Below are 18502 nucleotides of genomic sequence, written 5' to 3' on the forward strand. Positions count from 1 at the left end.
CTTCTGTATCCATCCTGCCATGCATCCTTTCCTGCCCCCCATTCGTCCTCACACCCATTATTTGTCCAAGTCTCCCCCTTCAACTCTGCTGTTGGTGTTCCCCCTCTACCACCCCCTCACTACTGTTCATTTTGTCCTATTATGTCCCGATCCGTTCAGTGTACTATCTCTTCCACGAGCCTTGACTCTGTATTCAAAAAAAATCGGTCCCAAGACTGATCCCTTTAATTATTTTCCATTCATCACCACCTCCAAGGATACCATGTAAGTGGGATTCGCAGTTGCAGGTCATCATTGGTGGGAGGAGTGGTAAAAATGTCAAAATATTGATTCAACCAATCAATGTTATTTTTCACATTAATTTATAACACCCTGCCACACTCTTCTTATCCCCACTCCTCACTCAGGTTCTTGAAATGGTAAGTGTTGGTGTAGCGCAGGCATGATGGGTCGAATGTCCTCCTGTGGCTTGGTTCCTTGTTGTTATAACCACAATGTGTGCACTGGAGTCTAATATCCGAGACCAGCACAGATGGGAAAGACAGATTACTCCTATCCTGAAGGTCATTAATGAACCAGTTGGGTTTTTATTGACAATCCAGTCATTATGTGGGAATTCCACTTTGCTCCAAAAGCTTAACAAGCCTTTTATCATCCATACAATGTTTGTGATGACATATCAAGTACACATAAATATGCAGTTTGGGCTTTTGGAGAGATCGATCTGTTATTTAATAGATCAACGCATCGGTGAAAACTGCCATCCTGGTGTTTTGCATGCAGGGCGAGTCATCAGCCATTCATCCATTGGATGTACGTTCACAACTGGATGTCCCATCAGCTGCTGGCATTAGTTTGTGGACGTTAAAAAAAATCCCACGGTGTCCTTTGCGAAGAGGAGGCGAGTTATCACCGGTACCCTGAACAAGTGAAATTCCTGCTCCAACCGACAGGAGGCACTGAATCAGTGGCGCAGCCGTGCTCCCAGCAATGACGCAAACCATCAGGCACACGTTGCCAAGGAATGTCCCCAAAACCATCAGGCACACGTTGCCAAGGAATGTCCCCATTGAACATCACGCGTCATAAGTAAGAACAATGAGCATGTTTATTACGTTGCACACTCTTAAAGACAAACACTAAAGGCTGCATTTTGAATACGAAAAAAATAACTGGCAACTCAGATGTGTCTTCAACATTTCCAAAAGGGAGGGGGGAGAGGTGTGTGGGGGGGTTTTAGCAAACATGTGGTACAGTAACCTCTCAACGATCTGATGAGTGTCTGTTATTCCTTGGCTTTCTCATTGTGATATCAATGGGTTAATATGCAATGCATGGAGTGCAGGACTGACCTCAGTCCCACTGTTGAGTTCAAATTCCATCCCGAATAGCATTACCTTAAGTTAGCCAATAGTCCATCCCACTCACTGCACAATCAAAATAAATGGAACACAAGCTCGGTGCATTGCAAAGTGCGGTAAACCACCCTTTCTTTGAAAAAGAAAAACCCCTCAACCCACCTCCTCTTCACAAGGGGATATGTATAGGTCTGCAAGGAACCGTCTACATATTACATCCACAAAAGTACTAGAATGCTTTGCACCTCGCTCTGTGTATGCCCAAATCATCCTCCTACCCTCACCTTACTCCGATGGACTCCCACCCTCTCTATTGTCTTCACCTCTCTCCTCTCGTGCTTCTTTGTGTACGTAATATGAGGATAACCCCTATCCTTCATCTCTTGAACAAGCAACACAAATCAAGCAACTCTGTCCTTGAAAAGGCATTCTTGAATTAGTCCAAATATTCAAGCATGATTTTTAGTGCAGATGTTTGTATGAAGAGTTGGTAAGATTGCAATTTACCGAAGCATAAGAGCCAGATATATATATATATATATATATATATATATATATATATATATATATATATATATATATATATATATATATATATATATATATATATATATATATATATCACTGGATATATCTGACATAGAAATCCATTCCCCACTTTCAATAACCGACACCATAGCACGTACTGAGCTTTTAAAATTGAAAAATTCCAAAATATTGACATTTGGGGGAAATACACAACTTAAGGTTGTGAAATCCCATGTTTTAAATCATTGAAATTATTATCCAACAAGATGCGAGCTAACCTTGAGCATACATTTATTGTGACCAAGAACCTTGAGCCTTCAACCAATGCAAGTTGCATTTGTGATTAGCGAAGGTTTGGACAGTTTTCTGGTGAATGAAACCAGTGACATAAAAAGGTACACTCAATTGGTCGAACCATGAGAGACGATATAGTCTTTTTCTTCCAAAATATGTCGGAGAACTAAAGCTCAGAGGTACGACACAGTCAAGACAAAGCACGACAAGGAGCGGTTGTACTCATGCCTTCAGTGAAAAGCCATTTCAATTGAGCCACTTCTGCTGAGAGTGTATTCAGTTCACTCCGAAGCCTCTCGTTTTCAGTGATCGTCACGACACTGTGGTTCAGTTCCTCATTCACCCTATTCCATCTCTCGTTCACCCCACAAACTCCATTCCTCGCCTGATTCCTTCCACACTGTAGCTTCAGTGGTTGTGATCCGCCAATCTCCATTTGCGGCCAGACGGGGCCAGTTATCGCCATCTCTGCGTCGCAAGGCCTTGAAGCAGGAGGATCACAAGTTGCGGCCATTTTGAACCGTAGCTTATGTGGCAAAGACATCTTCTTGCCTTCATAGGGGCTGCAGCAGCGGCCTCTTTCGCTTGGCTGTCGCAATACAGACACTGGGGTGGCCATCGCTCCATTAGCGATTGACGATGGAGGCGATGGAGGTGGCACCATTCCTACTGGTGAGCCCTCGGAAGCTGAGCTGCCGTAAGCTGAATCACTGGAAGCCGTCGGCGAGTTTGGTTCATTATTTCCTGTGCCAGCAATGTCATGGCTTTCTCGATCATCTCGAAAAAGGTACACTGGACTAAGACTTCTGCAGGGGCTTCTCGATGAAGCGTACTCTTCACCTCTATTGATGAGCGAGTCACGAGGTCGCCGTGTCACTGCAAATGTCAGGCTTGTTGTGCGTGCTGCTGGTGGTTCAGTTGAGGCTTGTGTCAATCCAAATCTGAATTTCAGGGCAGAAAGCTCAGCCCTAAGGCAGGAATTTTCTTCAAGCAGACCAACAACCCGACCCTCAAGAACGAGGTCATTTAGACGACGCTTTTCCCGTGACCGCTTTGCTGCTTCATTGTTCTTCCGACGCTTATCCCAGTATGAAATGTCCTTCATACTGTCTGGGATAAACTCTCGTTTCCGCCTTTCTCCAACACCTCCTTTTCCGAGGCTTGGTGAGTGAAGAACACCCCAGGTGGTGTCCCAGCCTTGGCCAATCACACTTTGTCGGGTTTCACTGCAGGTGTCAGCGAGCTCAGGACTTTGCACATCCATATTGACTGATATGACTGTCAGATCAGACGAAAAAAAATGTTAGCTTCTTCCAAAAAATTTAGATCAAAGAGAAAAAGAGAAAACTTTTAAGCTTTCATACAGATTATTACAATTTACGAAAATTAATATTGCTGAAGATTGAAGGGAGGGTGATCAAAAAAAGTCGTTAATGTCAAAGAAAACGTAAAATGAGTAACATTATAGGAATGATTGGGGTAAAAAATATAAAAAAAATTCCAAACACGACTTGTGTGGGACGATATATTTATTACGTATACAAATGTGGAAGTTTTGACCCCTCCCATAGTATGTACTACGTATGGACGAGCCGGAGCCTGCCTCCAACACCCTACACCATCACATGCATATGTAATAAATATATAACCGCTATTGAAAAACAAGCTTCTTCTACACTATTGCACAATGCAGATTTACAATAATAAACTACTTACTTTTTCCTCCAGAACAGCAATTATAAACTGTGATCAGTAAATCCATGGCCTAACATAGAATATCGATTAAACTTTCTACAACAATTTAAACTAAACTGACCTTTAATCTCCTATTTTTTTTATGAAAATCCACGGACTTACTGATCAAGTTTTTCAATAATATGTTCCTGCCTTGAAACTTTTACAAGTCTTGCAATGGTGCAGTCCGTCTAAACTTCACATCCGACAAAACAATTTGTGAAAACAAGAAAGGTTTTGCAGTAATGGATGAGCTTAGAGTATAATTACAGGTTTTTTACATTGGAACTACAAGAGAACAGTGGATGGAACACAGAAATTTGAAGAAACATGACAGAGCCATATTGAGGGATGAAACAGAAATTCATTCAAGCAAACCTAAGTGTTGCGTTCGAAACGTTCTCCGAATGAGATACAATTATAGTTACAACAATGAGGCGTGTAAAGGAGGAAAAGCGTTTCTATATTTCTTTACTAATCATAAACATATTCTCATAAACTGAAAGATACTTGAATATCTCGTTTGTATAACTTTTTGAACACCTCTCGTGCAAACAGAAACGGGGGGAGGGAGAGAGAGAGAGAGAGAGAGAGAGAGAGAGAGAGAGAGAGAGAGAGAGAGAGAGAGAGAGAGAGAGAGAGAGAGAGAGAGAGAGAGAGAGAGAGAGAGAGAGAGAGAGAGAGAGAGAGAGAGAGAGAGAGAGAGAGAGAGAGAGAGAGAGAGAGAGAGAGAGAGAGAGAGAGAGAGAGAGAGAGAGAGAGAGAGAGAGAGAGAGAGAGAGAGAGAGAGAGAGAGAGAGAGAGAGAGAGAGAGAGAGAGAGAGAGAGAGAGAGAGAGAGAGAGAGAGAGAGAGAGAGAGAGAGAGAGAGAGAGAGAGAGAGAGAGAGAGAGAGAGATATATAAGGTTTTCAGAAAAAATAAAGAAGATATAAACAATGAAATAGGCAAGAAAGCCATCACAATTGGATAAACCAATAGGTGATCAAAACTAAGGCAAACTGAAAAGCCAATATCAACATTAAATTACCTTTATGTTGTTGTATATGCTTGAACGAGGCAAAATGACTTGGACAATCAAACTGCCTGGTTTTCTGCGTGAGCAGCTCTCTTTATAAAGCCAACGCTCTTACATCACCAATCTGAAGCCCCTATTACACTCTCTCCGCCCATCTGTTCTCCCACTCGTGCCATTCACTCCATCCATTCATGTGTCCAAGACACCCACACACAAACAAGCAAACAGACAGACAAACAAACAAATATACCCACACTGTACATACACACACACACACACACACACACACACACACACACACACACACACACACACACACGTTTTTCAGATGTGTTGCACTATTGTGGGTATCTTGTTCATATAACCCTTTTAACGCCCCTCGTAACTCCAAGGAGTTTTCAGATTGACAATTAAATCCTTATGTGTAGCCCAAAGGAATTTCCAGAGAGATTATGCAATCCTGATATAACCCAGCAGAGTTTCCATTGAGCTGATGTAATCGATGTAACTGGGAGGATTTTCCAGAGGGATGATGTGAAACTACATGCCACCATCTTTATAGGGGGCAGATACTGTTGCTAAGCCAGCAGTTATTATTTTTAATTCCGTGGAAGGTCTTGTGATTATGCAATCAGTAAAGTCTTCTTGAAATAACTTTCTAGAAACTCCACCGAAAGTTATTTTAAGGAGTGAACTTACTTCTCCCTGATCCTATCCTTTGTTTACAAATAATCTTCTTCAAGGCTTTATTTCCATTGTACTGTACATCACTGCTACATTGTTGTTTCATGACCATTCACGTATTGTTTTGTTTTAGTTCGTTTTGTTACGGTATGTCGATATCACCATATCATTCCTATAAAACATCACGATATCTGTGGATAAAGATATGAGGGTGTTTCAAGTTTGATCCTTGACTTGTTTTTGTCACATATGGAGGAATGGAAGTAAATTCGTAATTCTCAGTGAATTTGTCTTTGTGGCGTTGGTATACAATACCGATAATGACGGGTCATGCTGAAAATCAACATGGTGACAAATGAGGCGACGTAAAGAGTGGAACAGCAAATAAATGTGAAATTTTTGGTGAATTAAATAATGAAACTTGTTGAAATTTACAGATGATTGGCGATACACGGTGTGGTGTTGACTGAGTGTCAAGGACATCAGCATTTAAAGGCATCTTGGGGGCAATAAATTTATGGTGTTCAAGGCTATTAAGAATGACTCCTTGCACTGGCTGCGTACACGTCCTAAATAATTATTCGCCGATGGCACAGGAAAGCTTCCGCTCCCATGGAACGAGCTTGTGTCAACAGCTGGAAAATACTTGCAAAAGTATTGCAAGTATAATTTCTGTAATATGCATACAAGCTTAGTTACAAGTATCAGCAAAAGTCCAGGTCAAACAAGAAGCATCGAGAAAACTTCAGTGGTGCAGTGGGTGTCCCTGAAAGAATAGTAAATCGAGTGATACAACAGCCCTGCAGAGAACTTACTATACGTCCTCATGGAGAAGCTTTTATTGTAGAATTTCACGACTAAAACCCTCCTCGATTTGTGCTGTGTCTTTTGTATTGCTTCAAATTGCACTCTGTCTTTGAGCTTCCTCAAAGTCACATTAAATTTCACCCGCATTGCCATTTCGGAACATCTCTGTGCTGTGACGTAATGGATATTGCAGAATGTTCTTAGCAAGCGACCACAACTGAACCCAAATCAACAACATTGAGATGAAAAGAGAGCAAGAGGATGTGAGGCAGCAAATGGACACAAGTCCTCCAAAGAACAGTATTGATGACTGCCACCCAAGAGGGCAACCGTGCAGCGGTAAAGCAAGTTTGCAAAAACACTAAATGCAGCACTGCACGATATAATTAGAGAACTAGAAAGCATCTCAAAATGTAAAGCCCATTCGCGTCTGCTTTGTACTCAAACTAAAGTTGACGAAAACAAGTTGAAAAAAAATTTGTACATTTTATTCATTTGTCTTCTCCATATTCTCATAAATAAAGGTTTGTTGAAAATTTGATGACAAAAACGTAATTGATAAAAAAAAAGATATGGCTTGGACAGACACACTGAAGCTCAATGGTAAATAAATAAAGAAACACGGAAGCAATTTAAAAACAACGGGCATCTCGTGCTTGATGCTGCTGTGGGGCTAATAAGGGCTATTTATAGTCAGTATGACATTGCCCTTTCACATTTTGACCCAGTTTTAATTATTTTCTCAATATTCTAATAATAAAGATTTGATGGCAAAAACTCAAATGGTAAAAAAGTTAAAGCCTGGACACACACACACACACACACACACACACACACACACACACACACACACACACACACACACACACACACACACACACACACACACACACACACACACACACACACACACACACACACACACACACGATTGCAAAACACTGCCTCCTGCTGCATGGGGGAACGGACTAATAACCAAAGTTCTAGTAAAGACGAGGTAAAATATTAATGTTATTGAATAAATGCAACTCCCTCCCATTCACTGCTCATTCATCCACTGGGTTCATTTTACATTGACAAATATTAGATATACAAATTTAATTGGTCCTGCAAAACAAAAGGGAGTAAGATTGGACAGTTGAGAGTGTTGCCCTCTGACCTCCATGGCCCAATTCGCAGTGAAATTGGACCCAGAAGTAAACTACTGTTTGATGCATTTGGTTAGCAAAGGGCCCTGCATCATTGAGAAGCCCCTGGCACAAAATGTACTTGGGATGTAAGTTCCATTTCCAAGATGAGAAAAAAATATACATCTCCTGTATTAAGTAGGCATTTGGACTTGTAAAAGCCAGTGTCACCCTAAAATCCCTGCATATGGTTCAAGAGTTGACCATGCTTTGCTCACAACCTCCTCGATGCCGACATGATGTTGATAGGTTGTGCATGATGAACCATAAACTATACAGTAAATATTTTGATTATTCTCCGAGCTTATATAACAGTAAGCTGATTTCTCTTCGAGCATTACACAATTCTTTTTTTGTGTACCAGATCGAGGCTCATGTAAGAGCTGAAACCATCAGAATGAAGATAGCTCTTCATTTGTTAATTAATGTAATAATTTAATACATAACTTAACGAACTAATTTTGTTAAAACTAGCGTGCTGTGGAAGGCTCAGACGTTCCGTAATGGTGTCCTTTGAAGTCTCAATGCCAACGGTTTGGGACAACCTGATGAAACCACTTGAGGCAGTGCAGCTTTCCTGTGACACGTGACCAGGACACCATATGCCATGCACTGCCAGCTTGGTGACACACTTTGCTAATTCACGTGGCTGCAGAAAGTGGAATGGGGAGGGAAGCAGAGAGAGCGAAGAGGGATAAAGTGGGGGTGAGTGGTGAGGCTGATTGAATCACACGGTTGGTAACCCAGTGACTCAATTTTCATTGTTGTTTCTTCATCGTGTAGACAATGATGTCACATTTGAATTGGTGTAGCAGAAGCATGTAACGATGTATTTTAAAGTAAAACTGTCTTATGAGGTTATGCCTTCTGCTGCAAAGTGGCTACATAAGATAGTTGCTGCAATGGTTATTTATTTTCTTTCTGAATGCTGAGATAATAAGGTTTTCATCATACGTGATAGAACACATAAAGCAGGTTTAATGTCGATCTCTATTTCTGGCTGCATCACTACAATGTTACAGCGAAACCATTTTTGTGCTTTTCCACACTCACATTGAGCCGATGATTTTTACTATCAAGGCTTTCGCACACAAACGAGGGTAGGTTTGAGGTAAACAGATTACATTTAGAGGAAGGTGGGGGGACATGCTCTTGGCTGGAAAGATGGTTACAAGATCCCTTTCACACCCTCCTCTGATGTGACCTCCTCGGTCCTGCTGAAACGCTCAGTATCCAGAATGTTTGCAACCACAGGGTTCAGTGCCTGATGGTATGGTGGGGAATTTCAAATAACAATCTACTATCCAGATCTGTATCTTCACGAAAGTCGAATCAATTGGTCCGTGTCGCACACCCAACCTGTCCGCCAAATTTTGTGCGAATCCGTCCATAACTTTTAAAGATATCCCACCCAAACAAACAAACAAACAAACAGACAGACAGACAGGGGTGAACACATACCCCCCATCCACTTTCGGTGGCAGAGGTAATGATCAGTTGATTAATCTCATTTTGATACATTTGGTTAACAGAGGGCCCTGCATCAACAATTCCTTCCCCGATTGTGACTACCACTTTGATCGTACCAGGACTAGGAGGTGGTATGAGCCACTAGCCAGTCTTCTTCTTATTCCTCTTCTTCTTCTTTTTATTCTGCTCTTTCTATTCTGCCATTTCTAATCTCGGTTATTCCTCATCTTTCTTGTCTGGGACTTCCTGTGGGATCTGAATAACTTGGTTTCTCTGAAGGGTAACGGAAATAAACATGTCGCGGGTCATCGCCGCATGTTATTACAGGATCCTGGACTCTTTGTTAATGCTTTGAGAGGCTGATCTATCAGCAGGTGTTAAATATCAAAGTGGTTGACCTGCCATGGACATGCGATGTGATGGTCCGTGCAACCATTTTCATTGCATTCCTGATGCCATCAGAGTGGTGTTATTATGACAATGTGTTCGCACGAGTTCATGGGACACTGTTGAGTGTATTGGAATGGCTTGTAAGTTTCTGTGATTGATGGACTACCTTTCGATGTATCATGTACAGTTTAAGGCATTATTATTGTGTGTGCGTGGGTGGGTGCACATGTGCATGTTCGACAACTCCAACAACATCAAAACTCCTGCTGTATGCCTTGTGGACCTTGAATCTCCAAACTTTTATGTCATCGAGCTTAAGATTTGTCTCCCGACCATCTTTCTCTGTTTCACTTCCTGCTCTCCCAATTCTACAAACTTTATAGCTTTATTTGACTCACTCAGCTCTTGCCATGAGGCCATGACATCCGAACACCCTCAAGCAGAATTTCTCTATCTCGAGACTTCAATGTACACCACAGGGAGTGGCTGAAATCTTCCCATACAGATGCTGGGGGGGGGTTGAAGCTCTTACATTTTCCATTCTTAAAGATTTGGAACAAATTATCACCCACCCTACCCATATCCCAGATCGTCATGACCACACTACCAATACTGTGGATTTATTCTTCACTTCCAATCCATTGCATTACAGCTACACAATTTCACCTCCAATTGGTTCTTCTGACCACAATCTTGTGAACATCACTTTACTTACCACCACTTCCTCTCATCTGACTGCTCCGACAAAACGCCAGTATTGGCATTTCATTAATGCTGACTGGACTGGTTTACAAAACTTCCTTTCTGAGTTTCCCTGGAAAGACTAAGGCCTCTCCTCGGGCGCTGCCTCTATCTCTGCTGGACGTATAGATGAGGTTATTGTTGCAGGAATGGAGGCTTAATATTCCCTTCTCTTTCAAGTCTATCTCTCCAACCAATTATTGGTCCAATAGTTCCTGCTCTGCGGCCATTCGTGCAAGGGATGTCGCATATTGGACGTGGAAAAACTCTTCTTCCTTCGACTCGCATTCAGCTTTCATATCCGCCAGAAATCATTGCAAACATGTTGTTCGTAAGGCGAAGCATTCCTTTATTCAAAAGAAATATGACAACCTCTCATCTCCTTCCACGAATACATCTTTCTGGTCCTTAGATAAAAGTATCTCCAACAACTTCTGTCGCTCTACCTTTCCTTCACTTTTCCATTCCGATGATACTATCGCTGTCTCTCCGACAGATAAAGCAACTCTTTTTGGTTCACTTTTCTCCTCACTGGATGATTCTACTATTCCATCTACCTCTGATGCCCCCCTCACCAATCCTATGTCTCTCCCTATAATCTCTTTTCATGCAGTCAAAAAAAAAATACTCCTCTCTCTGGACATAAACAAGGTCGACGGGCAAGATGGCATTCCTCCCAGTGTCTTGAAGGAATGTGCTTCAGAACTTGCACCCGTAATTGCTCGTTTGTTTCGTTTTTGTTTAAAAACCCAAACTTTTCCGCTTTCCTGGTAACATGTGTGAGTACAGCCTATTAATTTTATTGAAGGGTGATCGTTCAAACCATTCTAACTACCGTCCAATTGCTCTGACTTCCACTGCTTCCAAAGTCTTTGAATGTCTTCTCTATTCCCATTTTCTCAAGCATATTGAATCTTGCAGTCTTCTATCTGATCACGAATAAATCTTTCGCAAGGCAAGATCTACAGGTGATATCCTTTCTTACATTCCTCCATGTCTTTCCCATCTGCCTCGTGTTCCCTCACTCGATCTACACCTCGTTTCATCACAGCCACCTCTTTAAATTCGGATTTGGACAAGATCTCCCAATGGGGCAAATGTAATCAAGTTCAGTTTAAGGCTTCAAAAACTAAATTTATTCTCATCCCTCTCTCTCACACTCCTCTCATCTCTCCAATCTCCTTTGAAAGCTCAACAATTTTACCAAGTGATACAATAAACCTACTAGGTATTACTCTAACTTCACCGGGTGTAGTGGCGTGCACCTGTAATCCGGCTACTCGGAGGATCGCTTGACGAAGGGAGCTCTGCACTGGGCCGCGTTATGAGAGGGTGTAGGGCAGCCCGGAATCATAGCGAAACCCAATCCTTATCCCAGTGTCGTAAGAGGCGACCAGGGTTGCGTCAGGAAGGGCATCCGGTGTAAAACCTGTGCCAAATCAGTATGCGGATCATAACGGATGATCCGTTGTGGCGACCCCTAATGGGAGCAGCCGAAATACGAACAACAAGTATTACTCTAACTTCAAATTTTCCTGGAATCCACACATTATGCAAATAGATAAATCTGCCTCGAAGAAATTATGAATCCTGTTCAGATGTCGAAGATTCTTCTCCTCTGAACAGTTGCTCCAACAATATAAATGATTGATTCGTCCTTATATAGAGTACTGCTCTCACATCTGTGGAGGTCCCAGCTCCACATACTTACTGGGCAGAATGGAATACAAAGTTATTCGACTTGTCAACTCTACTCATGTGACCTCAAAACTTGACCCACTCAAATTACGCCGCATCGTAGGCTCTCTTTCTCTTTTCTACATGTATTACTTCGGTTTCTGCTTGCAAGAACTTGCTGCTTGTGTACCTCCACTCTTAGTGAGACTAAGGAATACTTGACAAGCCACTACATCACATGATTATTGTGTGGCCATTGGCAACTCAAGGGTGGGCAGTTACGATGTTTGTTTGTTCCCGTCCACTGCCAAACTCTGGAACTCTTTACCTTCTCACATCTTCCCAAACACTTATGACCTTCCCTTTTCAAAAAGCAGACTTTTTACTTTCTCAAAAACTCTTAGACTATTCTCTCGTTCCTTACTTTTCTATTCATGCAGTTCTTTTATTTAAGGCTTGGCCTCGATGAAGACTATTCAGTCCGTGCCTGTAGCCTTCAACATTACAAAAAAAAAAAATGTGTGTGTGTGTGGTGTGTGTTTGTGCAAGCGCACACGCACATGAGTGCGGCAACAGTATGTACAAACTTTTCAGCATAGCAGTTGTTGTCTTGATTGAAAACATGACATTGGATTTTTCTATTTAGTGGCAATCATAAGTTTGTGGAACCGTGGACCAAATGCTCCACTCATCGATCGGCTTTGTTCTCATTTGAACTCATCAGCATGGCATACTACAACTGCAATAATTATGAGGCAATTGAGATGTTTGTGATTAAAATATCATGAGGATGTGTGAATGGTCGGTCTTGAAAGTCGCAGGAGATGTGGAACTCGCAAGCTCCGCGTAGAAAACAGCACAGTAATAAGCAATACGAGCATAACCCGCGCTCTGCGCGACATGTTTGGGTGGGTGTTTTTGAGAAAGGAACTGATGCAGAGTATCAGTAGTAACTTTACTTTAATGCAGTAAGTGGAATACGATTTCACTGTTTCAGAACCATTTTATTTACTTTTTTTGTACCATGCACCTCATATGGTCTTTGAGATAATGTAAGACGAATATCACGTTACTCGAGCGCAGAACAAAGTCGAAGATAGCGCGACACGAAACCACAAACTCGGAAATAATATAAGATGGGAAATGTGCAGCACATGTTATTCAAATGTTTGTTTGAAAGTATCAGTAGCTACAGCTGCTACTGGTGCTTTTTATACATGGCAGAGCTCGAGAATGGTCTAACCTGGAGTGCAGGATGAGCAGTCATATGTAAGGCATCCTGATGCAAGTAAAATAAGTTTTTCTCTCTTATAAAAGATGTTGGAATAGCTCATAATGCTAAAAAGCAAATATATAAATAATGTAGGGATTATTGCATAATGGTAAAACTCAACACACCATTTCGGTTATAACACGCCAACATAACTTACATCACCGTGTGAGGCATCCCTTCATCTTTCATTTTGAACAAATGTTTGTTATTTAACTTCAAATGAATAGTTCTGGGTAGGATTTACAACCCTTACCCGACCACTGGATATGTTGGTGATTACAGAGGATCGGGGGAGTCTGTGTTGTTGGGAGCTTTCAAAATTATAGGAAGATGTAGGGATGTCTCACATGTTGCTGCAACTTATGTAGAAATGTTCGATCTTATCATTATATGCAATAATCCCTCCTTCGTCTCCTTACTTTTTGGCATTGTGTCAAGCCATTCTGATATCTTATTAAACTCGAGCAAATATATTTAAATTTTCTGCCAAAACAGATGGCCACTTGAAATCATACAGGACTATCATTTGGCAATTAAATACTGCCCTGGATTCACTCAATGACCATGCAATTGTAATTTATTGCTTCTTTTATGAACGTAATGTTAAGGGCTCTTACACTCTCCTTTAAAAACCCACACACCAATTCGCACTGTCTGCCCACGACCCAGATTTTAATTCTTCATCTCTTTCTCTTAATTATTAATTTCACTTGCCCTGATTTGACCTGCCCAAGTCACACCCTCTCTGCACTATTGCCCGTTTGACCACCTTTCAAAACAAGGTCATGTCCTAAACCCTTGTCTACCACCCCCCCCCCCAACTGCCCCCAAACCCTCCGTGGTATTTCCCGTTGAAATAAATACAGATTGAATGATACAGTGAAGGGGTAATGAAAGGGTGATTGGGTGCAGTATTAAGCCAAATCTCTTGTTATTATATTTTCCATTGACATCACATATTTGTATGTTGCAAGCAAAGAAAAAAAATATATGGATGTGTGTATATATATATATATATATATATATATATATATATATTGTTGCGGGCCAGGGGTCGGATGAGAAGACCACTAGATGGGAGAAGCTCTCTCGGTTCCCACCAGACTCCCTGGAATTGTAGGCCGTTGCACACGGATAATTCTGTGACGTGGCGGGTCGCTTAACTGACTGTGGACGCCAATAACTCAACCGCGTGACCTAGGGTCCTCCCGTCTGGGTTAATCGGATGACCTAATTAATCACGTGGTTTAATTCCCGGGAACACGCCCTCGGTACGCCTTGTCCGAACCGGATCACTCTACCAGATCGGATCACTTTTCCGGATCGGATGCAACCGAGCGACACTGCCAAGGACGTACCGGCTAAAAGGAACGGATCGTTGGGAATAAAGTCCCGGCTGAACGAGGAATCGAATCATGCTGGATCAATGGAAGAAAAGACAAAAACGAGCAGGGAACATTCCTAATAATAATTTATTAATAACAATAGGCAAGGAATGGTATGTGGCACGATCAGGATTTATTGGGGTGTGTTGTGCAGAGATAGGGGAGAGAGGTGTGGTGCAGCAAATAAACAAGCAACTTACAAAAGCAGACACAGAGCAGACTTAACGCAAAAATAATAACAATAATAATAATAATAATAACAATAACGATCTTCTGCAGTCTTACTTAAGCAGACAGGCACCAGTACACACACACACACACACACACACACACACACACACACACACACACACACACACACACACACACACACACACACACACACACACACACACACACACACAAAACCCGATGAAGAGAAAGTATTGAAACGAGAAGGGAAAGGAGTTGAGGCTACGTTTTTGGTACCTTTGTGCTTGATAGCAAGACACGCCACCAATGTGTTTCGGGAGAGGGATGCTCCATAGTGCAGCACCCGACAGCTGGCGCGTCGTCTCTGGCTTCAGCAGAGCATGTGGAGACCGTGTTCAGGAAGGAGGGGCTTGAGTGGAGAAGGGGTGGAGTCCAGGGTGCGTGGACGGAGTGGTAGGCAGGACCAGGTAGGTGGGTGGGGTTGACGTTGTGTGGGCGGAGATGAGGAGAAGTGCAGACAGCAGGAGGCGGGTCGTGGCGAGGGCCGAGGGCCGAGGGCCGAGGGACGAGGGACGAGGGCCGAGGGACGAGGAACGAGGGCCGAGGGACGAGGAACGAGGGACGAGGGACGAGGGACGAGGAACGAGGAACGAGGAAAGATCGAGCAAGCGAAAGAGGAAAGAGAAAGACAGAGGTGCTGCTCCGACCTTTATAGGACTTGCAGTGCGGGGGGAGGGCCACCCCAAAGCGAACGTCATCACCTGAATCGGACGCTTCGATTGGCCCCGACCGCTCACGTGGCCTGCTAACTTTGGCGGGAAACCGCCTCACTTCGTTTCCAGCAAGGTCATCCCAGACAACGAACATATTTCGCTCCGACCCCACGACATGACACGAATCGCCCACACCGAAATTGGCACACGAATCGTCCCGCAAAACCCCCCCGGGCCATGCCCTGGCAACCGGCTGAAGGTCCCGCATGTCCGCTCGGGCGTCCGACCAGCGCCGATCAACGCGTGCGCCAACGCGGCCCGCACTGTACATTCCCCTGCTCGCTCGCAGCTTCGCTGGCCACAGAGACGACAAGATGTTCACCATCCGTGAGGAATCCGCTGCTGCCAGCGAGAGCCAAAGGTACATCATAATGGATGAATCCATGCATGTTTTGCGAGCGGCGTTTCTGTCTGCCTTCGAGCACATTCTATACAGTGTGCGGGGATCGGCCATTACGTTTGTGGTCAGCCCTCGCGTTCGCCCGATTCTGCTAACGTGTGCGGAGCGAACACGGATATGTATCAGATATTTGGTTGAAAAGGAACAAGCCGCTTCTACCTTGCACACCCGCATCCCGCCCAACGTGGCGTGGAGTCACCTTTATCGACCTCTGTACGCGTTTCGTGCAGCCTCTTAAGAGGTGTTCATTCGCATGCCATTTTAATGCAACCGGCAATCTTCCCCAGATCATCGGAAGCTCGAGTCTATCATCCCGCACCGCAAAGCGCACTTTATGACTGGCTGCACACATTGGGTTTAGGGCTCGCTTGGGAACGAGGGCTCTGTGCCATCGTTTCCTCAGAGCGGCGCCGCACGCGCTGGCCTCCATGAGGGCCCACCTCACGGTGAAGGTGCACGTGGCTGATTTACCTCAGGAATAATCACCTCACGGTGAAGGTGCACGTGGCTGATTTACCTCAGGAATAATCACCTCACAGTGAAGGTGCATGTGGCTGATTTACCTCAGGAATAATCACCTCACGGTGAAGGTGCACGTGGCTGATTTACCTCAGGAATAATCACCTCACAGTGAAGGTGCACGTGGCTGATTTACCTCAGGAATAATCACCTCACGGTGAAGGTGCATGTGGCTGATTTACCTCAGGAATAATCACCTCACGGTGAAGGTGCACGTGGCTGATTTACCTCAGGAATAATCACCTCACGGTGAAGGTGCACGTGGCTGATTTACCTCAGGAATAATCACCTCACGGTGAAGGTGCACGTGGCTGATTTACCTCAGGAATAATCACCTCACGGTGAAGGTGCACGTGGCTGATTTACCTCAGGAATAATCACCTCACGGTGAAGGTGCATGTGGCTGATTTACCTCAGGAATAATCACCTCATGGTGAAGGTGCACGTGGCTGATTTACCTCAGGAATAATCACCTCACGGTGAAGGTGCACGTGGCTGATTTACCTAAGGAATAATCACCTCACGGTGAAGGTGCACGTGGCTGATTTACCTCAGGAATAATCACCTCACGGTGAAGGTGCACGTGGCTGATTTACCTCAGGAATAATCAGACGAAAAGAAGAGTCAAAACGAAATGAAGAAAAAATGATGAAAGCAAACCCAGCTATGAGATCATCGCAACGCATTCCCTTGTTGTCCCACTAGACAAAGGGAAAGGGACTATCTACACGTATAATAATGGAATAACTGTCTTGGGACCACTGTCTGGATGCATGCGGTTCCAACAACCGCAACAATATACTAGTGAAGTATGATTATACGTTGTAAGCAGTAACAGACCGTGCTGCCCCATTGTCTCGGGTTTCTCACCTGCATTTGATTTTTCATTTGTTTATTTTCATTTCTTTTTCATTTACTGTATTTATATTTTCATTCATGAACACTTTTTGACGGTTTCGTGATTTTTCCTGTTGTGTCGGCTTCGATGTCCGTCGGCACTCAAAATCACTGTGCTTCCACATTGTCTTGCGTTGCCCACCTGCATTTTTATCATTTTAAAATTATTTTTTATTTTTTTTTTCTATCCCATGTTGAGCCTCATGTTAGAGTTAATACACAGAACATATAACATAGCAGGACACAAGAGGGGCAGGAGAGAGAAGCACAAAATAGTGGGGAGCAGAGACATTATGAGATCTGTGGAAGGGAGAGGGATGGAGCGGGGTACACAGGGGAAACAAGATGGACACTACAGGGGCTTTCAGGAAGGAAAACAGGGAATTTGAAGGAGGTGGGTTTGGGGTGGATTAACTGGGGTAGAAAAGATGATTTTGGATGGGGGAAGATATAAGATGGTGGTGAATAACTGTTTTGAAGACCTGGAGAGAGAGGAGTGGGATTGAAGAAAGTGTGGGAGTTTGTTACTGAGGCAAGAAAAAAAGAGGAAGGAAAGAGTGAAGGTGAGCAGTCATTCTTGATTTTGGCAGTTTCAGCAGAAGGGGGTTTTGGCAGACATTGAGCACCGTGAGGAAATATAGAGGGGACAGAACACAGACAGAATGGGGGGGTGCAAGGCCAAAGAGGAGACAATATAAGACATAAAGACCACCGACCTGCCTCCGGTGAGAGAGTGAGAGACCAAAAGACTCAGCTTCATCACGGGAGATACCAATGATCCGAAAAGCTTTGGTTTCCACAGTATGAAGTCGAGCGAGGTGTGAGGCATGAGCACCACCTGAGAGGGGAGAGCAGTACTCCATCAGACTGCGGAGGAAAGCTTTGTAAGTGGAGAGAAGCTCAGGTGTGCCAAGGCAGGACTTTGCACGATGTTGGATGCCCAGTTGACGACTGGCTTTGGAGGCCAGCTTGGAGATGTGGCTTTCCCAGGAAAGATCATGGCATATAGTGAGACTCAAAGGCTTTAATGAATGGACTTCACCAAGACGATTGTTGAGAAAGTAGATGGGGGGAGGGGGGTTCCAGACAGTCCTTTCGGAGAGATTGTTTGAGGGTGTGAGATTGGTCAGGATTGAAAGACATGTTTCAAATGTTTGACCAGCTTGTGTTTTATCCA

The 18502-nt window shown here is 43.5% G+C and overlaps 1 protein-coding gene and 1 long non-coding RNA gene across 5 annotated transcripts in view; one reads left to right on the plus strand and one right to left on the minus strand.

The window, feature by feature from the left end:
- Positions 1-1964: 1964 nt before the first annotated feature.
- On the minus strand, positions 1965-15364 carry LOC147025241 (uncharacterized). 2 transcript variants are annotated; one of them, XM_085886016.1, is made up of 2 exons: positions 15013-15364; positions 1965-3458 (listed from the first exon to the last, which is right to left on the minus strand). In XM_085886016.1, exon 2 carries the CDS (start codon positions 3442-3444, stop codon positions 2371-2373), a length of 1074 nt encoding a protein of 357 aa, XP_085742142.1. In that variant the 5' UTR covers positions 3445-3458; positions 15013-15364; the 3' UTR covers positions 1965-2370. The 2 variants fall into 2 exon arrangements, with proteins under 2 accessions (XP_085742142.1, XP_085742141.1); XM_085886015.1 differs by lacking the exon at positions 15013-15364 and adding an exon at positions 4943-5211.
- The window catches only part of LOC147025242 (uncharacterized), a 30810-nt gene continuing 17537 nt past the window's right edge, over positions 5230-18502 (plus strand). Inside the window, exon 1 of one of the 3 annotated variants that reach the window (XR_015059406.1) lies at positions 5230-8313. This is a non-coding gene — a long non-coding RNA (uncharacterized LOC147025242). Of the gene's footprint in view, positions 8314-15383; positions 15871-18502 lie in introns of those variants that run through there. The other 2 variants (XR_015059405.1, XR_015059404.1) reach the window with 2 other exon arrangements.

This window comes from Eptatretus burgeri, chromosome 6 (assembly GCF_056783735.1).
Source record: "Eptatretus burgeri isolate ZD-2024b chromosome 6, Ebu_testis_v1, whole genome shotgun sequence".
Lineage (NCBI taxonomy): Eukaryota > Metazoa > Chordata > Myxini > Myxiniformes > Myxinidae > Eptatretus > Eptatretus burgeri.